The sequence below is a fragment of the Scyliorhinus canicula genome, chromosome 18 (assembly GCF_902713615.1).
Source record: "Scyliorhinus canicula chromosome 18, sScyCan1.1, whole genome shotgun sequence".
NCBI lineage: Eukaryota > Metazoa > Chordata > Chondrichthyes > Carcharhiniformes > Scyliorhinidae > Scyliorhinus > Scyliorhinus canicula.
In genome coordinates, this window is record NC_052163.1 from 129,304,113 (window position 1) to 129,332,000 (window position 27,888).

General features: G+C 42.8%; 1 protein-coding gene across 3 annotated transcripts in view; it reads right to left on the reverse strand.

Annotated features, from left to right (window-relative positions):
- The window catches only part of stk11 (serine/threonine kinase 11), a 150,641-nt gene that overhangs the window by 72,774 nt on the left and 49,979 nt on the right, over positions 1-27,888 (reverse strand). For all 3 annotated transcript variants that reach the window (XM_038778216.1, XM_038778214.1, XM_038778215.1), the window contains exons 3-7: positions 26,914-27,003; positions 22,816-22,948; positions 17,882-18,018; positions 16,818-16,945; positions 8,244-8,301 (exon numbers count right to left, since the gene is read on the reverse strand). In XM_038778216.1, the coding sequence (XP_038634144.1) occupies positions 8,244-8,301; positions 16,818-16,945; positions 17,882-18,018; positions 22,816-22,948; positions 26,914-27,003 (546 nt within the window). The remainder of the gene's footprint in view (positions 1-8,243; positions 8,302-16,817; positions 16,946-17,881; positions 18,019-22,815; positions 22,949-26,913; positions 27,004-27,888) is intronic.

The following is a 27,888-nucleotide window of genomic DNA, read 5'->3' on the forward strand; positions in this document are numbered from 1 at the left end:
CAGCGCCAACTAGCACATGTGCAGTGGCCTTCTTCCCCGCGCCGGCCCCAACGCCAAATGGCGCAGGGCTACAGGAGCGGTGCGGAGGAAAGGAAGCCCCCAGCCAGAGGCCGACCCACCGATCAGTGGGCCCCAATCGCGGGCCAGGCCACTATGGAGTGCTTTAGGAGTGCACTGAATCAGCTCGGAGGAAAATTAATTTTCAAGGTAAAATATGAGGTATTTAAGGAATAACCTTGAGCAGATTATTGTAGTAAATAATGCAAAAACAAAATAAGTACACGAGAAATTTCAGCAAATTTAGATTCATTGCTTGTTCACAATTAACATTTCAAACATTTTCTTTTTTTGGCAGTGGCTAATTTCCCTAGAGGGCAAATTATAGTGCTGTTAAAGTCTCTCTCTGTCTGATCAGTAATGCCAAAATTAATTTGACATCCTGCGCAAGGAACCTTCATTTTCTAGTCTCTCACTAATCCTTCATCAATTAATTCATTCACCCTTGGGCTGACATCCTTCAAACAGGAAGTCACTGATTTTAAAAGTCTTCTCTTAATGAGGGACCTGTGAAAAACATCTGGCTTGTGATGTACTGTAAGCACAGTAATTAATATTAAATTATTATATTTCAAGTAATAGCACCAGCTATTCGGTACAAGTATATCTTAGAGAATGGCTAAGTAAACAATACACACCATTCCATGCATTTAAACGTTTGCTAATACAAGTTGTATTAAAAAAGTTCAAATGCAACCCCACATATTAAACTTAATAATATCCATGATCTTCATGATTCTGAATCTGTCAAGAACCACAAAGTGCTTTTCATATAAAATAAGTATTGGTGATACCATATCATCCTGAATATTTCCACTGCTTTCTGAAACTGTTCTAACCTACTAGCCCTCAAATCTATTGATAGCTTATGTTTTTATTTTTTTAAACAAAACCAAATCTTATTTTAAAAGCAGACTGCACAAATCTGCCAATTATTCAGAACTTTCTGACATTATCCTGTTTTACATTATCTTCATACATATTCCATCTCAATGCAATGCCTTACCACGGAAAGCTGTGTTTTGAAGGCTGTTGCACTGCTAGCATTGTAAAATGTTTTCTTGTTCTAATTTTATAGCTGGAGAGAGGTTTGGAAGACAATAACTACCCACAAGCATCTTATACCACAAAGTGTCACCCACTGATACAATGATAACCACATTTTGGTGCATCAGACAGGGAGGGTGGGAAGAATCACTTCCTCCTCAGCTTCTAATATCACAGGCAAGTGCTCACTTGTGGAGAAATGCAACTACTCAAAACAGGTGGAGTGATGACAAGTAGACCAGTTATAGAATTTAAGACAGAGATAAGGAGAAGTCGCTTCGAGGGTTGAGTCTCTCTGGAACGCTCTTCCACAAAAGGCAGTGAAAGCAGTCTTTGAATGTTTTTCAGGCTTAGCTAGGTAGATTCTGGATTTACAAGGGGCTGAAAGGTTACCGGGGTTAGATAGGTACATAGGGTTGAGGTCGCAATCAGATCAGCCATGATTTTATAGAATGGTGGGGCGGGCTTGAGGGGCCGAATGGCCTACTCCTGCTCCTATTCATATGTTCATAGGTTCCTTCCCTCTGCAGAGGTGTAGGAAAGCACTTGCTGCAGAAAACCTGGGGTAAATCTATACCAGTTAAAATATTCAAAATCTCACCTGAGCGCCCAGCTAACCCTGACTTATCACATTTCTACCTCTCTCTAGCTCTCAAGAGTTATACGGACTCGGAACATGAGCCAGAATTTTACAGCCTCCCCCCCCTCCAAAGACTTTTGTATGGCTGGCTACATTTTCTAGCCCCACCCTCGCTGCGACGGGGTTGTAAATTCTGCCCAAAAACTGTTTCTCTCTCCAAATATGATGCCAGGCTTGCTGAGATTTTCCAGCATTTTCCGTTTTCAGTTCATTAAAAATATTGCCGAGTATGGAATATCGGTTACACAGCGAGGAAACTCCTTTTAAGAAACCATCTCCCCATTGCCATTCCTCCACCCCATCAGATACTGAAATCTGGTGCTGGAGGAATGGCACCCCACTGAGTTTCTCGTGTTTTGTTTTCTTTTTTGGTGTGTTTTCATATGTTCGGTGTATGTATTCTCCTCACTGTTTGGCTGGGAGTTGAAGTTTGCTTTTGGTGGGAATTTGGGAGGCTCTGAAGGGGGTTGAAGGGTCCTGGGCCTGTGGGACCGGGTTGCTGAGGGGGTGTTTAGGAGGAGAGGAGAGGGGTTCACCACGAAAGCGAACGAAGGTTGGGTAGTGAATGGGAGTGTGGTGTGGGGGAGGGGGGCGCTTTCGCTGGAGTCGTGTTGGGCAGGTTTCGATGGACCTGGGCGTTGAATGGTGGGGGAGGGGATTGATACTGGGTGAGGTGTTTGCAGGAGAAGAGGGTGGGGGATCCTGGGAAGGAGGGGGACAGGGGGTTGACGGTGACTAAAGGATGGGATGGGTTCTGTCGGATGGGCAGGGCTTGGAGTAATGTGGATGGCGGATGTAGCGGGAGGGGGAAAATGTTGACGTGGGCTAGCTGGACTCGTGCAGAGCGGAGAATTTTCTCGCACTTGAAGAGTTTGAAAGCTAATGCGGTGATGCTGCAAGAGACCCATCTGAGGATGAAGGACCAGATGAGTCTTAAGACGGGCTGGGGGGGGGGGGGGGGGGGGGTCAGCACGGTAGTGCAGTGGTTAGCACTGCTGACTCATGTCACCGAGGTCCCAGGTTCGATCCCACCTCTGGGTCACTGTCTGTTTATTTGAAAAAAAAGAAGGGCTGGATGAGCTAGGCGTTTCATTTGGGGTTTGACAATAGGGCCTGGGGGATGGCGATTTTGGTGGGCAAGCAGGTGAGGTTTCAGATGGAGACAGTGGTGGTAGATCATGGGGTAGGTACTTGGTCGTAACGGTGTGCTGGAGGGGAGGTTGGTGGTGTTGGTTAGTTTATATGCCCCCAATTGGGATGACATGCGGTACGTGAGGAAAATGTTGCCTGCCATTCCAAATAATAATAATCACTTATTGTCACAAGTAGGTTTCAATGAAGTTACTGTGAAAAGCCCCTAGTCGCTCATTCTGGCACCTGTTCGGGGAGGCCGGTACGCGAATTGAACCCATGCTGCTGGCCTTGTTCTGCATTACAAACCAGCTGTTTAGCCCACAGTGCTAAACCAGTCCCTGGATACCCATGAAGTTGATTTGGCCGGGGGGGGGGGGGGGGGGGGGGGGGGGGGGGGCTCCTCGACTCCATCAGCAGAGGCAAAGGCATTGGCTGGGTTAATGAGGGAAATGGGAGGGGTCGACCAGTGGAGGTTTTTACACCCGAGGGATCAGAAGTATTCTTTTTTTCCCCCGGTGCACAGCTGTACTCGAGGACTGATTTTTTGTGGTGGAGAAGGCGCTGTTCGCTGGAATTAAGAGGGCAGAGAAATCGGCAATTGCTATTTCTGATCACGCTTCACAGTGGATGGATGTGGTCCTGGAGATGGGGTGGGGTCAGAAGCTGGGGTGGAGGCTGGATGGTGAAGAGGAAGGAGTTGCAGATGAGGTTTGATCTGCTGCCCACAGGGAAAGCAGTGTGTCAGCTGAGAAGGGCGAAGGTTACTGTCTGAGTATGGGGAGAAAACAGGTGTATGTTGGCAGGTAAGCTCCGGAGGTAAGCTGCAGCGGGGAGACAGTACGGGTTTGGGATACTGCAGGCAAGCTGATGGTGGCCCAGTAGCGGATTACTAAGGTGTTTGAGGAATTTTATAGTCATTTGTATAGGTCAGAACTACCATGAGTGGGTACCGTTGCTGGTGGAAATGTTCGAGGACGCGATGGTCACGGGATTTTGCCGAAACCATGGGGCAGGTCTCCACCTCATTGCTGCTAAAGAAGGCCAAGGGCCCAGTGGAGTGTGGGTCATACAGGCCCAGCCTCCACCTCATTGCTGCTAAAGAAGGCTAAGGACCCAGTGGAGTGTGGGTCATACAGGCCCAGCTTCCACCTCATTGCTGCTAAAGAAGTCTAAGGACCCAGTGGAGTGTGGGCCATACAGGCCATATCTCTGGTGAACTTAGATGCAAAGATGTTGGCAAAGGTACTGGCGTTAAGGTTGGAGGTGTGTCTTCCGAAAATGATTGAGGAGGATCAGATGGGGTTCATTAAGGGCAGACAGTTGTAGTCGAATATGCGGCGGTTGTGGAATGTGGCGTTTTCTCAAGCAGAGTTGGTGGTGACATCGGATGTGGATCCGGAGAAGGTGTTTGATCGGTGGAGTGGAGTTATCGGATTGTGGTGTTGGAGAAGTTTGGGATTGGGTCGAAGTTTGCAGCATGGGTGAAGTTGCTGCACAAGGAGCTGATGGCAAGCGTGTGCATAAATGATACGAATTCAGGGTATTTTTCATTGCATCGGGGAATGAGAAAGAGGTGTCCCATGTCCCCCTTTCTGTTTGCGTTTTTAAAAATTCATTTTTCCGATGTGGGCGGCGCTGGTTAGGCCAGCATTTATTGCCCATCCCTAGTTGCCCTCCAGAAGGTGGTGGTGAGCTACCTTCTTGAACCACTGCAGTCCTTAAGGTGTATGTACACCACTGTGCTGTTAGGGACAGAATTCCAGGATGTTGCCCAAGCGACAGTGAAGGAACTGCGATATATTTCCAAGTCAGGGTCATGAGTGACTGGAGGGGAACTTCCAGGTGGTGGGGTTCCCAGGTATCTGCTGCTCTTTAACATCTAGATGGTGGTGGTCATGGGTTTGGAAGGTGCTGTCTGAGGAACCTTGATGAGTTACTGCAGTGCATCTTGTAGATGGTACACACGGCTGCCACTGTTCGTCGGTGGTGAAGGGTTTGAATGTTTGTGGATGAGGGAGCAATCAAGTGGGCTGCTTTGTCCTGGATGATGTCGCGCTTCCAGAGTGCTGTTGGAGCTGCGCTCATCCAGGCAAGTGGAGAGTATTCATCCAGGCAAGTGGAGAGTATTCCATTACACTCCTGACTTGTGCCCTGTAGATGGTGGACAGGCTTTGGAGGGTCAGGAAACGAGTTACTCGCCATAGGATTCCTAGCCTTTGACCTGTCTTGGTAGCCACAGTATTAATGTGGCTAGTCCAGTTCAGTTTCTGGTCAATGTTAATCCCCAGGATATTGATTATGGGGGATTCAGCGATGACAATGCCAATGAATGTCAATGGGTGGTAGTTAGATCCTCTCTTGTAGGCAATGGTAATTGCCTGACACTTGTGTTGCACCTATGTAACTTGCCACTTGTCAGCCCAAGCCTGGATATTTTCCAGGTCTTGCTGCATTTGGACATGGACTGCTTCATTATCTGAGGAGTTGCGAATGGTGCTGAACACTGTGCAGTCATCAGCAAACATCCCCACTTCTGACTTTATGATGGAAGGGAGGTAATTGATGAAGCAACTGAAGATAGTTGGGCCTAGGACACTAGGGAGAGGCTATTCGACTTGTCGTACCTATGTGAGCCAAAAACAACAATCCAGCGAAACCCCGATTTTCAGCCCTTGATCCATAGTCCTATGGATTATAGCACTTCAATACAGCACCAAGTTGCTAAAGATTGGATATTACTGAGTTTAAACAGTTGAGTGGTAATAATTGGAATGTTTAAAATAAGAGAGAGAGAGAGTTGATAGATGGGAAACTATTTCCTCTTTTGGGGAAAATCCAGACAAAATAAATTAATCTTAAAATTATATCCAGGCCAGTGAGGAATGAAATTACAAAGCACTTTTGTTTTTACACAGAGGAGTGAAAATTTGGAACAGTCACAAAAGGTTGTGACTGGTAAGCCAATTGACATTTTCAATGCTGAGGTTAATAGATTTTTGTTTGGTATAAGCATTGAGGGATATGAAGCAAAAGCAGGTGAATGGAGTTTAGGTGCAGAATCAGCATGATGCACTGGAATTAAATAGTGAGCAGGTAACTCCTGCTCTTCCATTGTGATGTTAACTTTTATGCTTTACTACTATCACATAGAACATAGAACAGTACAGCACAGAACAGGCCCTTCAGCCCTCGATGTTGTGCCGAGCCTTGTCCGAAACCAAGATCAAGCTATCCCACTCCCTGTCATTCTGGTGTGCTCCACGTGCCTATCCAATAACCGCTTGAAAGTTCCTAAAGTGTCCGACTCCACTATCACAGCAGGCAGTCCATTCCACACCCTAACCACTCTGAGTAAAGTGCCTACCTCGGATATTCCTCCTATATCTCCAACCCTGAATCTTATAGTTATGCCCCCTTGTAACAGCTACATCCACCCAAGTAAATAGTCTCTGAACGTCCTCTCTATCTATCCCCCTCATCATCTTATAAACCTCTATTAAGACGCCTCGCATCCTCCTACGCACCAAAGAGAAAAGCCCTCGCTCCCTCAACTTTCCCTCATAAGACCTATCCTCCAAACCAGGCAGCATCCTGGTAAATCTCCTTTGCACCCTTTCCAACGCTTCCACCGCCTTCCTATAGTGAGATGACCAGAACTGCATGAACACCTCTCACTTTTAAGCAGGTTGTTTTTCAACTCATAGTCCCCTGCAGTTTCCCTTCCTCGAATAATTACTGTGTTTGTCTGGATTGTGTTTGCTTGTTACATTTTTATCATTCAATTTAACCCAGATGTTCAAATTCCACTAAATTACCCAGCTCCAGGCGCAACTAAAGCAAATTGACATAATTCCCGTTGCTTTAAAATCCATGCTGCCTACAAGCCCTTTTTTTAAAAAACACCCACACTATGTGGAGGTGTGCGTCAAAATACAGCACTCCTGCCAGCAACAATTCGAAAGGTTATTTGGGCCATCTCACTGAGCATCACTACTGACAACGCAGTGCAAGCTGCCCCCACTCAGCTATGCCACCTGCTAAACAACAAGGTTGACTGTGAAATTGCTTAATGGCAAATTAGGTGAACAGCTTCTATCGACTCATTTATAATTCAGTCAGTGTCAATCAGTTTTCATGTTACCCACGCGCTCTCCAGCAACTAACTGTAGCCCCTGAAACCTAACCAACGGATATATAACAGTGTGAAGCCTTCTTAAACCACAGGAGATGGCAAAAATATATTTTCATGTAAAAGGGCAATAGTCTGGGATTTGCATTATAGAACTTCATACTTCTTAGCCTAGGGTGTCTAATGTTTAAAACGTTATAACTTTTTCTTTTGGGGGTGGGGAGGGAGAGAGATGTTGCTAATTTTAACATTAATGCTATTAGCTAAAAAAGAACTTGTGTTTCAAACTGTACAATTAGTAAAGGACCAAAAACAATCCACTCAAACAGAATTTATAGGCATAATTTCTAAAGTAACAAATTTATATTTATTAAATATCAATTTTTTTAAATGTTAGGGATCAGGGCAGGAAAGACATTATGCTCTTCCAAGAGACTCTGCGCTAAGGTGTACTTAATTATTTTTTTAAAAATGCCCAGAGGAAGGATATACCGTTCAAACTTGCCCTTAAATATCAAACTTTAAAAACAGACTTATGGTTTTAGCTTCAAATTAAGGCGCACACCTGTTGACTATTTGAAAAGGTCACTATTTAGGATCCAAAAGTAAAACATACAAGTTTATTGTTCCACACACACTATGAAAACTTAAGCTTAGAGAGCCAGTTAGGATATGATCAATATTGTAGGGAGCCAGGTCTCAGCCACAAACGGGTAATAAAGTCACTAAAATATGGCAATGGGAAACGGGTAGGGAATTGTGAATAGAGTAGCTAAAATTCAGAGTAGTTGAGCGAAATGTGGAACCAGCTAAACAGACCAAATGGTGTTCTAATTTCTTGGAATCTGTGAAATCATAACTCAGCATGGAATCTGGAGTTAGTGCCGACAGGAGAGGTGTGGGTGGGTGGAATCTGGAGTTAGTGCCGACAGGAGAGGTGTGGGTGGGTGGAATCTGGAGTTAGTGCCGACAGGAGAGGTGTGGGTGGGTGGAATCTGGAGTTAGTGCCGACAGGAGAGGTGTTGGTGGGTAAAGTGACAACAATTAAATCTAAAAATATATTGGGATAAGAATTAGCACCAGCAACCACACTAAGCAAGCACAGAGGCACTCTTCTACCCAAACTTTTGGATGTTTTTTAAATATATTAAAGAATATTGGTTATTGGTATGAGCAACTGAGGTTTTACTAATTCATCTTACTCTTCGGCTATTTTGCTGATGTGAAGAAACTTACTTGTGCTGTCTGATCTGTTGTATTGAAAATCTTTTCACAGGATCATATTCAAGCATTCCTATAAGGGCAGATAAAGATTAAAGTTTTTTAAAAACACACACCCACACAATGGTCACATACTACAAAATGAGAAACATTACTTTCTATTTTAGATTCATCTCGATACTGGTCCCGGATTTGTTGGAGAGTTCTATGTTACAGAGAGCATGTTATGGCACAAAAGAGGAAATGATGGTACAAGTAATTTACACCAGACCACAATTTCCTTGTACTTCTGTGTTGTTCCATCCACATTATCAATGATGATTGCAAGTTTCCTGAATTAATGCTACTTTTACCACCACTGACACTCAGCCTCTAAAACAATAGCACAGGTGGTTAGTCGATGCCATGATGTATGGATTTAAAGGCCCCATCAGCAGCTCAACTGTTTATTTTTCCACGTAAAAGTGCAGGAAATTAGTTCAGGGACAATTCTGGGAGATTTATAGGAATCTTATTACTTTGGTAAATTAATCATGTTTATTATGGCATTATGATTTATTTATCACATTTAAAATGTGGTGTGTGGATGTAACATTTCCAATCATGCAAAGAGTTAGCCAGATTTCTTTGTTGGAATAAGAGGATCATCGATTGATCGAAAGAAATGCAGTTTCTGTTGATATTTGCTCCTTTTGTACTGAACCAGTTAATACGCCCATTCTGGACGGAAAGCCACTCCCATCAAGTTTCCACATTTGTCCAGCTGGCAAAGAGCCCAGTTCAAATAAATAAAGGTTAGTAGCAATAAAAGCATAAATCACAAAAAATACATATATTCTCTGGAGTTGAAGAATGAGAGGCAATTTCATTGAAACTTTTTGAGATTCTGGAGGAGCTTGAGAGTTTAGGCGCGGAGAGATTGTATCCCCTGGTCGGGGAATCTAAAACACAGGGTCACAGTCTCTGGATAAGGGGCCGATCATTTCGGACTGAGATGTCGAGAAATGACTTCACTCACTGTGAAGCAGAGGGTTGCGGATGCTCCATTGTTGAATATATTTAAGGCTGGGAGATACATGTTTTTGGTCTCTCAAAAAAATCAAGGGAAACGGGGAGCAGACTGGAAAGTGGAACGGAAACCCAAGATCAGCTGTGATCATACTGAATGGCAGAGCAGGCTTGACGGGCCATACGGTCTATTCCTGCTCCTACTTTATGGGTTCTTGTATATCGAGTAGCCATGTCGCAAGAATGAACTGTAGAGATGTGCTAAGTCAATAGATGTTGCAGCTACTTGTGAAAGTATAATGCAAAAACCAAGCAACAGCCCATACACACTAGCTCGGATTTTGCAGTTATAACGTCAGTGAAACTGTCAGCATTTGACATTAATGCAACTGTGAAACTGACAGCAACTTCTCACATCCTCGGATGCACATTTAAATTATGAACTTAATTTGGCCCATCATGTATATGCCAGCTCTCTGCACGAGAATCTCAGTTAATCCAATTTCCTAGTACTGCAAACATTCCTCTTGCATTTTATTCCTTTGAATTGTAATACCACTGCTAAAACTCCCCCAAAACAGTGACTTGCTCATGAGGGATAACACAGTCTGAACAGAATAGTTATGGTCTTTTAATTATCATGCAAACAGTTGACATTTTACCAACATATAGTTAGTTTTCTAGGGCCAGAAAAGGTTTTTTGATGGCAGATAAAACCGGTCTGACCCTGGAAAACTTGTGGAATGTCAACTTTTCCATTATGATTAAAAAGACCTTCGGCGGGTTTCTCAGTTTCTGAGACGTGTTGACGCCAACACAAAATTCGTAGACTTTCACAACAGAAAAACTGGTGCCACGCCTGGACCGATTCCACTACTCAGGGGTTAGCGCCGGCGCCATGTGGAACACAGTCGATTCAAATGAGAAACGGTGCCGGATTCGCTGGTTTTGCAACTGACACTCAAGAGGCTGACGAACTGCAGCCGCATACTTACACTTCACTCCCCACGCACACCATCCCAGCCAGCAAGATGGCAGCGTGGAGAGCAGCCCGAAGGTTTACCGATGATGGACTGGTGACCCTCTTGGACGCAGTGGAGGAGGGGCAGGTGACCCTGTACCCTGGCCCGGAAAGGAGCCTGCCAGCCTCCGCCGTTCGTCGTGCCTGAGTGCAGGTAGCAGAGGCCGTGGGCAACACCATCCGGAAGGGCCAGCTGCGCCAGAAGAAACTACACGACCTACTCAGGGGGGCCAAGGTAAGTAGACAGCACTGTGCCCCTGGCAGTAACCCGCATCCCTCACACGCGTAACCCTACCCCCATACCAGTGTACGGCCAAACCCCCACCCTGTTGCGCCATTGATATCCCACTGAAAATGTTTGGTGTGTTTATCAAATGGTGGGTTACTCTCCACAGAATTCCCAATCAGTAACCTGCACTTGTAGCCACAGTATTTATATGGTTGGTCCAGTTCAGTTTCTGCTGATGATGACTCCCAGGAGGTTGATAGTGAGCAGCGGTGGAGATGGTAATTGCTTGGCATATGTGTGGTGTGAATGCCACTTGCCACTAACCTGCCCAAAATTGTTTAGTGAGACCTTCTGCGTGAAGAAATCTGGCTGGAATAAAATGCCCAATTATGGCTCATGGAGAATTTCCACTGCACATTTCTGCTACTTTGGGGGCCATTAAATTAGCCATGTAACCTATTTTCCCAACACACAAGAACTTTCTAACACGCCACATGAACACAAGTAGTAGGAGGAGAAAATTAAACAGGCAATCGAGCCTGCTCCTCCATTCAATATCATGGCCAGAACTCCATTTTCCCACCTGCTCCCCATATCATCTGGACCAAAAATTTGGTGCAGCCTTAAATGTATTGAAAGATGTATTGAAGGTGCATCCAAAACCCTGTGGAGTGAGCATTCTAAAAAATCATAACACCCTTTGAGTGACGTAATTTCTCATTTCAGCCCCTTATCCTGACTCACTGACCCTGCGTTTTAGATTCCCCAACCAGCAGAAACAATCTCTCAGCGTATGCCCTCTCAAGCCCCTTCAGAATTTTGTATGTTTCAATGAGATCACCTCTATTCTTCTAAACTCGATAATGTAACCCAATTGTCAGAGGACAACCCCCCTCATCCCAAGGCCCAATTTAGAGAACCTTCACTCTACTGCCTCCAATGCAAGTATATCCTTTCTTAAATGTGAAGGCCAAAGTTGCACGCAGTATTCCCAAATGTGATCTCACAAAAACCCTGTGTAAGTGCAGCAAGACTTCTTTATTCTTGTGATCCAATCCCCTGGCAATAAAGGCCAATGTGCAATTTGCCTTCCAAATTGTTTGCTGCACCTGCATTCTAACCTTCTGTGTTTTTTCTATGAGCACCTTTGAACATCAACACTTACAAGTTTCACACCTTTTCAAAATGAAATCTGCTGTTCTATTTTTATGATCCATCCTCTATCCATGCTAAAATATTACCCTGACTCTTACCTACTGAACTTGTGACACACCTTACCGAATGCCTTTTGGAAATCCAGATATATTACATCTACTGGCTCCCCTTGATTTACCCTTTCAGTCGTACCCACAAAAAATTCAAATAAATTTGTCTCTCAGGATTTAGTAAAACCATGCTGGCGTGCTCTAATGACTATGCTTTTCAAAGTCCATTGTTAAGAATTCCTTAATGGTAGATTCTAGCATTTTCCCAACAACTGATGTTAAGCTAACTGGCCTTTAGTTCATGGTTTCCTTTCTTAAAAAGTAACATAACATTGGCCAACTTCCAATCTAATGGGACCATTCCCAAACCTAAGGAACTTTGAAAACTCATACCTAATGCATTATTATCTCTGCAGCTAGGATGGAGGAGGAAGCAAGAGGGGAATGGCAACATCAGAAGAGCTGAAGGCTAAAAAACGAAGTTACCCACACTTGCTGAAAGAGAACATGATGCAGCTCTTACCAGTTACCTTCTCCACCACATCACCTTCCAAACAAAAAAGGGAAAAAAAACCAAGAGAGCAGAGGATGAAAGAAACAGGTGGCCAGAAAGGAAAATAGAGAAACAACAATATAAACAGCACAGTAGCATAGCGGTTAGCACTATGGCTTCACAGCCCCAGGCTCCCAGGTTTGATTCCCGGCTTGGGTCACTGCCTGAGCGGAGTCTGCGCGTTCTCCCAGTGTCTCCGTGGGTTTCCCACGGGTGCTCTGGTTTCCTCCCACAAGTCCTCAAAGACACGCTATGTAATTTGAACATTCTGAATTCTCCCTCAGTGTACCCAAACAGGCGCCGGAATGTGGCGACTAGGGGATTTTCACAGTAACTTCATTGCAGTGTTAATGTAAGCCTACTTGTGACAATAAAAAATTATTAATTAAAATTATACATGACAAAGAAAAATAACGTATCCTCTAAATTCCTGCCATTGGAAATCCATTATTATTTATGATCCAGTGATTCTCAAAACTCTGAAATATTTTAGTTGCTCCATACATGTTCTTACAAATTAATTTGTGATTATGCAGTTTTCATAGTTATATTGTGAAAGAGGAAGGTTTTGATGGCATCCTCCTCCCTGCACTGGTCAGATGCATAGGAGCATTTTATAAAGTTTAACTATAAATTAATACCTTTTGTCCAAATTAGGCAAGCAGCATGCAATAATGTTTTGTACAATAGCAAAATGTGATATTTTAAGCGTTTTGCACAGGATTTGTAATATTCTGGCCAATGCAGCATGCCACCTACTGTATCACTGGAGTATAGCTTGCAACACGCAAGGACAGAATATCTCTGCCTAAAACTCAACACTTGTTTAGATTGGCCACAGTCCCATAGGAATTTTTTCAGAATTTTTTTACTGTGATATAACGTCATTCGTTATATTCTCGACCATTTACAAACAATATTTTTTCAGGTGTGAACATATTGCTTCTACTCACATGGGCTACCTATTACCCTCAAACTCTTCAGGCAGTTGAGGCCCAGAAGTATATAGGAAGAGTTGTGATCCTGAATCTTAAATGATAATTTTCCAAAACAATTAGAACTTGGCAACCGTGATCAGGAATATACCCAGATCACTGCGAATTGAAGCAACTCCACTGATATGCCAATCTAGTTTCGAATGACAGTAAAATTCCAGTGAAGGTTTCATTTAGATGACATAAACGGTGTGCATAAAGATTGCATTGATGTGTTTCTTACCATATTTCTGATAAAACAAAAAAAACGTATGGCCTTTTACTAATTGCAACTCGGATGTAATAATAATAATCTTTATTCTCACAAGTAGGCTTACATTAACACTACAATGAAGTTAGTGTGAAAAACTCCTAGTCGTCAAACACAGCGCCTATTCGGGTACACTGAGGGAGAATTCAGAATGTCCCAATTTATCTAAGAAGCATGTCTTTCGGGACTTGTGGGAGGAAACCCATGCAGCCACGGGGAGAACATGCAGACTCCGCACGGACAGTGACCCAAGCCAGGAATCGAACCTGGGACCGTGGTGCTCTGAAGCAACAGTGCTAACCAGTGTGGTACCGTGCCGCACAACGTGCACAAATACATCGGATCATGAGGTTACAAATTGCATAGAATTCTGCTACAGATGATAGCCAACAGCGCCTTATGGATGCCCAGCCGAGTTGCTAGATCTGTTTAAAATCTATTCCATTTAGCATGGTGTTGCGCGCACCACCACTGCATTCAATGGGATAGAGCTTGAACACACTCAACAACTCATGAGGCACTGTAGGCCATCAGCAGCAGCAGAGCTGTATACAACACAATTTGTAACCTCATGGCCTGGCATTTCCCCACTCTTCCATTACCATCAAGTGCCTCCACTTCACCTGGTGAAGGAGCAGCGCTTCAAAAGCTTGGACAAAGAGTAATTGGACTCGAAACATGAGCTCTTTTCTCTCGCTACAGATGCTGCCAGACCTGCTGAGATGTTCCAGCATTTTCTCTTTGGTTTTAAATAAACCTGTTGGACTTTAATCTGGTGTTGTGAGACTTCATACTGTGCATTACCATCAAGTCAGGGGATCAACCCTTGTTTTGTAAAGTGGAGGCCATGCCTCACTAACTTGATCGATTTTTTTGAGGTGGTAACAAAGACGATCTACAATAAAAGCTAACACCATACGCCTTCTTAACAACCCTATCAACCTGGGTGGCAACTTTCAGGGATCTATGTACACGGACACCGAGATCTCTCTGCTCATCCACACTACCAAGAATCTTACCATTAGCCCAGTACTCTATTCCTGTTACTCCTTCCAAAATGAATCACCTCACACTTTTCTGCATTAAACTCCATTTGCCACCTCTCAGCCCAGCTCTGCAGCTTATCTATGTCCCTCTGTAACCTGCAACATCCTTCCGCACTGTCCACAACTCCACCAACTTTAGTGTCATCCGCAAATTTACTCACCCATCGTTCTACACCCTCCTCCAGGTCATTTATAAAACTAACAAACAGCAGTGGCCCCAAAACAGATCCTTGCGGTACACCACTAGTAACTGAACTCCAGGCTGAACATTTCCCATCAACCCACCACCCTCTCGCTTCTTTCAGCTAGCCAATTTCTGATCCAAACCACTAAATCACCCTCAATCCCATGCCTCCGTATTTTCTGCAAAAGCCTACCGTGGGGAACCTTATCAAACGCTTTACTGAAATCCATATACACCACATCAACTGCTTTACCCTCGTCCACTTGTTTGGTCACCTTCTCAAAGAACTCAATAAGGTTTGTGAGGCATGACCTACCCTTCACAAAACCGTGTTGACTATCACTAATCAAATTATTCCTTTCTAGATGATTATAAATCCTATCTCTTATAATCCTTTCCAAGACTTTGTCCACAACAGAAGTAAGGCTCACTGGTCTATAGTTACCTGGGTTGTCTCTACTCCCCTTCTTGAACAAGGGGACAACATTTGCTGTCCTGCAGTCTTCCGGCACTATTCCTGTAGACAATGACGACATAAAGATCAAGGACAAAGCTCTGCAATCTCCTCCCTAGCTTCCCAGAGAATCCTAGGATATATCCCATACTGCCATGGGGACTTATCTATTTTCACACTTTCCAGAATTGCTAACACCTCCTCCTTATGAACCTCAATCCCGTCTAGTCTAGTAGCCTGTATCTCAGTATTCTCGACAACATTGTCTTTTTCCTGTGTGAATACTGATGAAAAATATTCATTTAGCGCCTCTCCTATCTCCTCGGACTCCACACGCAACTTCCCTACTGTCCTTGACTGGCCCTACTCTTACCCTAGTCATTCTTTTATTCCTGAAATACCTATAGAAAGCTTTAGGGTTTTCCTTGATCCTACCTGTCAAAGACTTCTCATGTTCCCTCCTGGCTCTTCTTAGCTCTCTCTTTAGGTCCTTCCTGGCTAACTTGTAACTCTCTAGCGCCCTAACTGAATATTCACGTCTCATCTTTACATAAGCCTCCTTCTTCCACTTGACAAGTGATTCAACTACTTTAGTAAACCACGGTTCCCTCGTTCGACCACTTCCTCCCTGCCTGACTGGTACATACTTATCAAGGACACGCAGGAGCTGTTCCTTGAACAAGCTGCCTCAAAGTTAATTTTTCACAATTCGTTTGTGGAACCTGACAACACAAAGACAGTCAAAAGTTCAAGAGAGGAGCAAAAAGGAGCAGAGATATAGCTCAGTATATTTTCTTTAATAAATTTAGCGTACCCAATTAAGGGATAATTTAGCATGGCCAATCCACCTACCCTGCACATCTTTGAGTTGTGGGGATGAGACCCACGCAGACACTGGTCCAATTCAGTTTCAAGTCAAAGATGACCCCCCCCCCCAAGATATTGATAGTGAGGGATTTAATGATGGTAATGCCAATCAATTTCAAGGGAAGATGATGGATTCTTGCGTATAGATGGTCATTGCATGCAATGTAGATGGTGGATGTGTTACTTATCACTCATCAGCCCATGCCTTAATTTTGTCCAGGCCTTGCGACATATGGGCACAGACTCTTTCAGTATCTGAGGAGTTATGGGTGTTGCTGAACATCGTTCAAGCATCAACAAGCAACCCCACTTCTGGCCTTATGATGGAAGGGAGAACATTGATGAAGCAGCTGAAGATGTTTGGGCCTTGGACACTACTCTGAGGCACTCCTGCAGTGATGTCCTGGAATGAAATGATATGCCTCCAACCAGCACAGTCATCTTGCTTCCTGCTAAGTATGATTCCAACCACCTGAGAGTTCCCCCCCCACCCCCGATTCCCATTGACTTCAGTTTTGCTAGGGCTCCTTGATGCCACACTCGGTCAAATATTATCTTGGCATCAAGAGCAGTTACCTTCCCTCTTATCTTTTGGGACCTTATCAAAAGCCTTACTGAAGTTCAAGTAGGCCATGTCAAATGCATTTCCCTCATCCACACACATGGTCACCTCTTCAAAAAATTGAATCCAGTCGTTCAGACATGGCGTCCTGTGGCTGCAATTTCAATTAAAGTTCATCTCTCCCAAGACCTCTACGTATACCTTTCTGTGCTTACCTTGCAGTAAATCTGACAGCAACAGTCCACATTCCTCTGGAATGGTGTACTCCCCTTTCCCTATGTTTTCAAACAATTTGTAGATGTTATCGCCCTCAAATGGATAAAGTCCCGTTGTGATGTTGTATCTGGAAAACAAAAGTTACATTGAGTTTATGACAACATACGGTTGCATTTCATGGTGTGTGTAAATCTGTAGTATTAATATTTGTCAATAATCAGGAAGAACAGGAATGCTGATTAATAGTGAAATAATGTTAAGTGTTTTCTTTTTTATTTAAAGAGTAGTCAATTCTTTTTTTCCCAATTACGGAACAATTTAGCATTCCCCTCTCTCCCCACCACACCCCTTCCTTTCTCTTCAGAGGAGGGGGTATTGGGTCTCTCCAGCGCAAAGTTTGTGCTTGCACCATTTGTTTTTTCTACAATTGTGTTGTAAACTATTTCAATAATCAGAGTATCCTACCCGCCCCCTCCCCGTACGTTGGTACTGAGGGGAGGGTACCCTGTTTCTCCAACACAAAATTATGTTTGTACCATTTGGCCTTGTATATATTTTTTACTATTTTAATAAAAAGATATGTGCAATCCACTTACTCTGCACATCTTTTTGGGTTGTGGGGGTGATACCCATGCAGGCACGGGGGAATATGCACACAGACAGTGAACGGGTTTGGGATCGAACCACGGTCCTCGGCGACGCGAGGCAGCAAAGCTAACCAGTGCACCACCGGGCCACCCGTAAAATTAAGTGTTTTCAATGGAAATGTTAAACTTTGCACCTCATCAGGTTTACAGTTAAATACTTGGGTCAGAGAAAGGAGGGCTCTTCTTCATCACAATGATGAATCATTTACATCTGACTACATACTTCCAAAATGTTGTAAAACTGCATGGCATTGAACATATAAAACACGCGGATAATGCAAAGCCAATGTTACTTGAAGTATGCATTGCGGGATATTTTAACATTCAATTAAGAATATTTTTTTATCATGCACCTCACACTGCAAATTATTTGCATTTTTGTGCATCTGTAACTAATCACGCAGAACATTTCTTACAATGTCACTCCTGCAGACCAAATGTCCACTTTGAACCCTGAAAACGTATCTAGGCCATTTGCGATTTCTGGAGGTTGGAATGCTGGTGACCCTTGACTTGTCCTACACGTGTCGTCCTCTGCAAAAGGGTGTAATGCCTGAAAGTGAGAATCAAAAAAAGGAGTAATTATGTTTAGTTAGGTATAGTAAAGAAACATTTCTAAAGTCATGGGTGTTCCAGATATTGGGTTTTATTGAAAAAATTATTTCCAACAAACATTTGGTGAGAACGCACATTATTCACAAAATGTCAAAGTCCCAAAAAAATACAACCGACTTGGAGGGGCCTCAAATGAAAACCTGTAAGCAAAATAAAAATCGGGATCAGAATTTGTATCTTGTTTGTATTCAGAAACCAGTATGCATCAAAAAATATATTTCCAGGATCCAGCAGGCACAATGGTAAGGTTTTTGTTGCGATTCCTTTTGGGTCTGAGTTCAGATCAAACCAAGGCTGACGGGATCAAAGTTCTCCCGACCTTCGTTCATAGGTGCTAAAATGGCAAGAAGTGTAAAATTACATCTGTGAATGTTCTTCTGAAATAAGCGGTCCTTGGCAAAAAGTGAAGTTAAACGTTCCATTCCCCAGAGCTGAACTTGGCAAACATGCAATGTATTACATACAATTTTATTCCATTTTTAAAATGAAAATTCTACTTGTCCAGTTCAGGAGCCTTTTTCATGTTTTGTTTTCTTTGAATCCATCTAGTTTTTTAAAAAATAATCTTTATTGCCACAAGTAGACTTACATTAATACTGTAATGAAGTTACTGTGAAAATCCTCTAGTCTCCACACTCTGACGCCTGTTCGGGTACACAGAGGGAGAATTCAGAATGTCCAATTCACCTAACAAGGTCATTTTTCAGGACTTGTGGGAGGAAACCGGAGCACCCAGAGGAAACCGACACAGACACGGGGAGAACGTGCAGACTCCGCACAGACAGGGGCTGGTTTAGCACAGGGCTAAATCGCTGGCTTTGAAAGCAGACCCAGGCAGGCCAGCAGCACGGTTCAATTCTCGCACCAGCCTCCCCGAACAGACGCCGGAATGTGGCGACCAGGGGCTTTTCACAGTAACTTCATTTGAAGCCTACTTGTGACTGTAAGTGATTTTCATTTCATTTCAGTGACCCAAGCAGGAATCGAACCAGGGCCCTGGCATTGTGAAGCCACAGTGCTAACCATTGTGCTTACCGTGCCGCCCCTTCCCTCAAGAAATTAAGTTTCACGGTGGTCTTTTCTGACTTTTCAGAAGTAACTGCATTTGATTTTGTGCATTCCCAGCATATTTAAGCAACTCTTTGAATGTAGGAGTTATCGCACCATAAATCTTGTCCAATTAAGAATTTGGTTAAATCTATTTTATTTGGACAAGAGAAACACATTCAAAGTTTATTAAAGTTAAACAAAAATAAGCATGCTGTCAAGGCATGTCCAGCGAGGAGAATGGTGAGATGAAAGATTCATTGATTATACTGCATTAGTTCGGATCAAGGGCAGTATGGTGGCACAGTGGTTAGCACTACAGCACAGTGGTTAGCACTGCAGTCTCACGGCGCTGAGGTCCCAGGTTCCACCCCGGCTCTGGGTCACTGGCCGTGTAGAGTTTGTACATTCTCCCCGTGTCTGCGTGGGTTTTGCCCGCACAATCCAAAGATGTGCAGGGTAGGTGGATTGGCCACGCTAAATTGCCCCGTAATTTGAAAAAATTAATTGGGTACTCTAAATTTATTTTAAAAAGTTATGATCATAACTAGTTACTCTGTACATACTAAACAACAAACGTCTTAAAGCAAGAAAAATGAATATCAGTCTTTCTTGGGACCATGTTTGGTCAATTTAATTTAGCAGAAAGATCAAGGCAGCAATGGAAGCACAACAAACAAAAGGCAACTCATCATCTACTTTGCGCTCATGTCAATTCACTGCTATGGAGTTGGCCACTGAATATAGTGACAGTGAATCTTACTGTTTTTGTTAAACTTGAAAGCCAAATAGCAAACGGTAACACAATTTACCCAGAAAGAAATAAGCACCAATTAGAGAGAATAAATAGAATAAATGAGTTTAGACCTCAGTGATCACACATTGCAGGTGATTGAAGATTATTTTATATTTGTAAAACAAGAATAAATATGCCAAAGTAGGGCAGCACGGTGGTGCAGTGGTTAGCACTGCTACCTCACGAGACCGAGGTCCCAGGTTCGACCCCGGCTCTGGGTCACTATCCGTGTGGAGTTTGTACGTTCTCCCAGTGCTTGCGTGGGTTTCACCCCAACAACCCAAAGATGTGCAGGATAGGTGGATTGGCCAAGCAAAATTGCCCCTTAATTGGAAAAAAAGAATTGGGTACTCTTAAATTTAAAAAGAAATATGCCAAAGTTGACAAGTGTTGAAATTCAGATTAGTTTAGAGAGATTTAAGCAAAGGCAAAAATGGACAGTCAATGTGAGCCTGGTAAAAGTACTCCATATAAAGTTTGCTGGGTCATCTAAAATCAGAGATGAGCACCTACAACAGTGAAGGTGATTTCAAACATCATTTCAACACATGAAGAACCATAATCAAGTACACAAGTCAACAACAACTTTGGTAGTGCATTTATAAAACACTTTTACTTGGAAACATGTCCTAAGCAACCCCACCCCCTCCTTCCATCAGACAAAAACAGATATGACGCCAAAGAATGAGTAGGAGGGTCTGAGCTGCAGTTTAAAGAAGATCTTTAAGGATAAGGAAAAGTGTTGTGGAGATGCAGAGAAATGTTTAGAGAGGGAACTCAAGAATGCAGAACCTGGATGTTTGAAGGTACAGCTGTGCAAAGGACGACAGTGATAGACACAAGATGCTAATGGCAGAGGCACAGAGTTCTGGTGCAAGAAGGATGATTGTAGCGCTGGAAGAAATTAAACCGATAAGGGGAGATGTCAGGCACAAATTTAAATACAATGTCAATTTTAAATTGGACTAATTGAGGCACGGAATCAACGTAGGACAGCAAAGACTGGTGACTGGTAAACAGCACAGGATATGGAAAGCATTGGATGTGTTGAAGTTTAGAAACTCTCCAGTGAGACTTTTAGTGTGTCCATAATGTGTCCTCCCTCTGAACATTTCTGTTAATTAGCCAGAGATGATACTGTTTGGCAAGCACTCATTGGGCATTCTTGTAACATGTCCTGCACATTTTAACAACGCTCTTTTCAACAGAAGATGGATGTTTGGTATGTTGGTCAGGGAGAGAATCTCAGTATTAGGAACCTTGTCTTGCTATCTAATCTTAAGTAGCCTTTGCAAGCAGACCATGTGAAAGTGGTGTAGCTTGTTTGCACACTTGCAACGAAGTTCCACATCTCTACCTTCTCGAGGGCAATTAGAGATAGGCAAGAAACGCTGGTCTAGCCAACAAAGTCCACATGCCGTGAATTAATTTTTCTAAGAAGTCTCAAGCATACAAGAGAATGGGAAGAACAAGTGCTCTGCATACCTTCATTTTTGTTGAGACTAATTCCACTTTGCTCCCATTTGGGTTTATATAGCTTCCCAAAAGCAATGTTGGCCTTAGCCAGGGCAGCCTGGTGGTACAGTAGATAGCACTGCTGTCTCACAGCACCAGGGACCCAGGCTCAAATCCAGCTTTGGGTGACTGTGTGGAGTTTGCACTTTCTCCCAGTGTCTGCGTGGGTTTCCTCCGGGTGATCCAGTTTCTTCCCACAGCCCAAAAATGAGCAGGTTAGGTGTGTTGACCATGCTAAATTGCTCCTTAGTGTCCAAAGGTTAGGTGGGGTTACAGGAGTAGGTCAGGGAAGTGGGCCTAGGTGGAGTGCAGACTTGATGGGCTGAATGGACTCCTTCTGCACTGTAGAGATTCTAGGATTCTGAAGGTGACTTCCATTTTCAACGTGATCTACTCTTTCAAGATGCTGCTGCAGTCGTAAATTTGTTGAGTGCTTCAAGCTTTTGACCAGTGACTATTTAGTCAAACGCTTTTGTGGGACTGGTTGGTATGTGACCTCAGTCATTTTGGCGTTGATCATGAGAGCGACGCTGATCGTGAGATCAAAGTTATTATGTGCAGATGAGATGCAGTTCATGCATTTCTTGAACAGGCAGTCATCAGTGGCAAGTCATGAATAAAGTTCTATACACTTAGGTTTGGGCTTGTGGTCTTTACAAATTGAAGGCTTTGGCATCTGTGCGGTATCTACTCCTAACACAAAATGCTTCCAAAACATGGCAAAGAACATCATACTGAACAGGGTAAGAGCCAGCACAGCCATGCATCACACCATCTGTGATCAGGAAAGAAAGACTTGAAATGAAGCATCTCAAGTCAACTAAATGTTACAAGCATTTGATACTTTTGTGAAATTCCAAAGCAATGAGAGCAATTGGCATTGCAATGGAAACGGTACATCAAAAGCAACAGAATGTGAGCCAAAGGTTTCAGTTGTTCATTCTGTGGGTTCCAAGGCTGAATTGTACCCAAGGATCAATTGAATTTGAGGTTTTTGGATTGATCTGAAGAGAACTGGCATCTTCGATTCCAAGCTTTCCTCGTACACAACTTACAGTCAAGTACCAACTCTGCATGGGCTGCACGCTTCTTGACAAAACTAAAGCCCTCAAGCTTTCTTCATCTTTGCAACACATCCAGATTGGCCATCCATTCCAATAAGAAAAAAAGGAAACTCAAAAGGCGGCTTGAAGTTTAAAACCGCTCGGTGTTTATCAGGAGCCAGAACAGCTTTGAAGATACTACACTATTCTTGAGCAATAACTAAAAAACATAAAATGAAATGTTATCTTTTGGAAATAAAATGTCAGCAAATATAGATATTAATGCAGGCACTTCAGCAATATGTGTACTATGCAATGAAATAAGGATACATACTTCAGCTACTCCTAGGTCTGAGATTTTCAAAGTGCCATCCGTTGTTAGCAGTAGGTTGCCTGGTTTAATATCTTTGTGGACTATTCCTTGACTGTGCAAATATTCTAGACCGTCAATCAATTGGCAGAAGTACCTGTCCAAATTATTTTGGGAGAAAAAATGCACAGAGTAAAATTGTATTAAATCACTGAAATATTAATATGGATAATTTGGCCTTTGCTACATAAAATGACTGTGAGATATCAACATATATAAATATAAAAATATATTGCCATGATTTCTTTATTCACAAAAGGTAAGTGCATACAATGCATCATAATGTCACTAATATAAATACCCATTACATTATCCTGTTTAGTTCCATTTCCTGCATTTATTATTCTTGTAAACCTCTTCTGCACTCTCTCCAATGCACTCACTCTCTTCCTATAGCATGGCGCCCAGAAATATACACAACACTCCAGCTGAGGTGTGATATATATTTGCATCAACAACAAAAGTCACAGAGAGGCACTAATGGCAAAACGGACCCAAATGTTCTAGAAAGGTCAACAGATTTAAATGTTTAATCCTAGACAGAGTTATATGCTGATCAAGACTCAATCTTCAATAAAGACTAGTTCTTCACAGGGCAGCATAGTGGCGCAGTGGGTTAGCCCTGCTGCCTCACGGCGCCGAGGTCCCAGGTTCAATCTCGGCTCTGGGTCATTGTCTGTGTGGAGTTTGCACATTCTCCTAATGTTTGTGTTGGTTTCGCCCCCACAACCCGAAGATGTTAGGGGCAGCAGGGTAGCATGGTGGTTAGCATAAATGCTTCACAGCTCCAGGGTCCCAGGTTCGATTCCCGGCTGGGTCACTGTCTGTGTGGAGTCTGCACATCCTCCCCCTGTGTGCGTGGGTTTCCTCCGGGTACTCCGGTTTCCTCCCACAGTCCAAAGATGTGCGGGTTAGGTGGATTGGCCATGCTAAATTGCCCGTAGTGTCCTAATAAAAGTAAGGTTAAGGGGGGGGTGGGTTGTTGGGTTACAGGTATAGGGTGGATACGTGGGTTGAGTAGGGTGATCATGGCTCGGCACAACATTGAGGGCCGAAGGGCCTGTTCTGTGCTGTACTGTTCTATGTCTATGTTCTATGTGCAGGCTAGGTGGATTGGCCAGGCTAAATTGTCCCTTAATTGGAAAAAAAATGAATTGGGTACTCAAAATGTTTTTAAAAATAGTTCTTCACTTTGGCCATGCTGTTGGAGAGAAGCAGAAGCTGGGCATATTATCAAGAAGGATAGGGGAAGAATATCAAATGGATGTAGTCTTTATTCTGTCCCAAGTGCTACCCAATTTACAGCTGAGCAATCACAAAGGATCGAGTTGTCTCTTGTCCTCTCAGCACTAGAGAAACACATCTCGAAAGGCTACAAAACTATGGTGCAAAGAGATCATTTTTAGGACGTCAGCATACCAAAATTTAAACAATGTAAAATACACACTTAAGAATTTGTCTGGCCAATTGTTCAACCACAGGATTTGTCAGACAAGTTACATTTATGAATTAAGTTTTAAATCAAAATGTATTACACATGTTTAATAAGGGGACTGAAAAAGCCCACGGACTGCAAATTATAAGCAATTAGCTAGATTTTCTCCAACCAATAAAACACTTATACCCATTGGGTTGGGAGGTTCCAGGTTCTAAGCACTTGGCAGGCATGGTCTGGTACATAACCATATTATTGTGAAAACGGATTTAAATACACAGAGACATGGACGATAAGGTATTTAAACAGAATGCTGCAAAAACAAGCTTGCACCAGGCTCAAAAGGAGAATGAAAAAAGATGGTCAAGAGTTTTTGTATTAATTCAGGCAGGCTGACCCACGAATGCAAGTCTTTATTTTTTAAACATTGTGCCAAAAAAATGTAACTGATTAAGTAAATCTGATCATTAGCTTCTGTTCTACTTTTACTTGTGAAATAAAGCCAGCAAATTATTCACATATGATCTGACCTAAAAGAAGTTGGGAGAACTACATGAAAGTCTGTGCAAAAGGCATCAATGCCCATATCTGATCACAAGGAGCCATCTACTGTAACAACGATTGGTTATTCTACCGGGTAAGTAGGTATTGGGCACGGCTACTCCTGCAAGGAGCATAGTATCCACCTGTGAGCAACTGATGTCAATGGAGCAGATGCCCACAGTGGATTCAATTTACATACCTTCTGGTCCAGCAGTAGGTGCATTACCACTGTGCCACAAGACCTTTTTATTCCTAATCAACTACACTGAAAAAAACAAACCTTTACATGTATTTCTCTTTTGGATTTTCCCATAACAAAATGGGCACGATTAACATATTATGCACTCCTGCTCTATAATAAACTTAAGTATGTTGCCACCCAGGTTGATAGGGTAGTGAAGAAGGCCTATGGTGTGTTGGCCTTTATTGGTAGAGGGATTGAGTTCCGGAGCCATGAGGTCATGTTGCAGCTGTACAAAACTCTGGTACGGCCGCATTTGGAGTATTGCATACAGTTCTGGTCGCCTCATTATAGGAAGAACGTGGAAGCTTTGGAACGGGTGCAGAGGAGATTTACCAGGATGTTGCCTGGTATGGAGGGAAAATCTTATGAGGAAAGGCTGATGGACTTGAGGTTGTTTTCGTTAGAGAGAAGAAGGTTAAGAGGTGACTTAATAGAGGCATACAAAATGGTCAGAGGGTTAGATAGGGTGGACAGTGAGAGCCTTCGCCCGCAGATGGAGGTGGCTAGCACGAGGGGACATAGCCTTAAATTGAGGGGTAATAGATATAGGACAGAGGTAGGTTTTTTACGCAAAGAGTGGTGAGGCCGTGGAATGCCCTACCTGCAACAGTAGTGCACTCGCCAACATTGAGGGCATTTAAAAGTTTATTGGATAAGCATATGGATGATAAGGGCATAGTGTAGGTTAGCTGGCCTTTAGTTTTTGACTTCCCATGTCGGTGCAACATCGAGGGCCGAAGGGCCTGTACTGCGCTGTATCGTTCTATATTCTATGTCTTTAGTTCAGGTATGATGTGCAGGTGCCGGCGTCGCATTCACCTGAGGAAGGAGCAGTGCTCTGAAAGCTAGTGTTTGAAACAAACATGTTGGACTTTAACCTGGTGTTGTAAGACTTCTTTAGTTCAGGTAGTCGCTGGTTCCATGTTGATTAACCCCAAACCACAGCCTTAAATATACCAATCTTTTAAATCTGGGAAACTGATGTACAACAAACCAGCAGCATACTACAAGATGATCATTTTAAAGCAACAATGAGCAATTTAAACAGACAACCCAAATCCAAATGTCCCTAACCTCATACAAATTTCACAATTGAAGTTTCTATTTCAACACTGAATATCAGCATCAAACATTTAGGAAAATATACTGCATTGAGGTAGTAAGATGACAAATGATTTGCGGAGGTTCTAAATTAATACTAACTGTAAAACATTTGGAGGTGAACGTTCAATGTGGGTGCCAACATGGAAGTTTTTTAAAAAAGGAACAGACAGTAAGGGGAAAAAATTTTATATTTTGTAAATACCCCAAAATTATTTTCCAAGTTTTTCTGGAAAGCAGTGCTTCCCGAGAAACAGTGGAGACGTGATTAACAGCAGAAGTAGAAATGGGACATAAAGAGAAGCTTTTGGGACCACTATGAGTCAGAGTCCCTACAGTGCAGAAGGTGGCCATTCAGCCCATGAAGCCCGCACCGATCCTCTGAAAGAGTACTTCCCCCAAGCTCCCCCGCCCTATCACTTTAATCCCCTAATCTAACCTACATGTCTTTTTGGACACTAAGGGGCAATTCACATGGCCAATCCACTTAACCTGCACATTCTGGACTGTGGGAGGAAACCAGAGCACCTAGAGGAAACCCAAGCAGACATAGGGAGAACGTGCAAACACCACACAGCCAATAACCCACGGTCGGAATTGAACCCGGGTCCCTGGCCCTATATGGCAGCAGTGCTAACTGCTGTGCCATCGTGCCGCCCCGGTTGAGTAAAGTATGTAAAACTGAATATATTAAATTGAAGTTTTTCCCACTATATGATAATTAATGAAAGTTACTTACCCATGAGCTTGAAAAACTGGGAATTTCTTATCTGTGACACTGTCCAACATTTCTTGCATTCCGCACACACAATACTCCATTACCATATACGTTAGTCAAGTCAAGGAAATGCGAGATACCAATTTATTACCAAAACATTCCATTATTTTAGCGTTATTGCATTCAAACAAATCTGAATTCATAACTTCTACATCAGTTCGCAGAGTAATTATTTGTTTCTTTATTATCAAAAATAAAGAAGAGATATTGTGTCTGCTGCAAGACTATTGCTTTAAAATATATATATTTTTTTTAAATAGGAAATTTTAATTACATCAGTTCCAATCCTTGGAAGGTGCAAGGTAACAACAAACACTTGCACTGCATGGAGTCTTCAACTTGAAAATTGTCCCCAAAATGCTTCACGGGAAGTACAAGATTGCAATAATTGAAATAAATGCCAACTATAGAAGGAATTTCAGTGACTCGTAAATTGACGCTTCAAATTAAACTGGAGATCATTTTAATATCACTTTCAAATTCCTTAATAAATAAATTATTCAAATCCTGAAAACCCAATGGGAACAATCACAAACCTTCAAAATACAAAAATAGAGTATTAAAACAGGAGCAATTAGCTTTCCTTTGCATTATTAAGCTAGAAAATAATTTTCGGCTTGGATACTGTTTCTATCAGTTCTAAAAGCAGACATCCAGCCACACAGTGAGTGTAATGGACCATAAATAAGTAAAGATTACATACGGTCAATTTAGTAAATTCTATCAGACAAGCTTTTCCGAGCTTACGTATTGTGTACATGTAGTGATGTACAAACTGGCTTGTTTTGCGCATTTTCTTTCCCTTATCTCAGCTGGTTACTTTACCACAAGAATTGATGCCTAAATCTATTCCACCCACACCAGGTCGGCATTAGTCGCCTCATCATGTCTCATACACAACAAAAGAACTACGTCATAAAATATTTATGATTTATT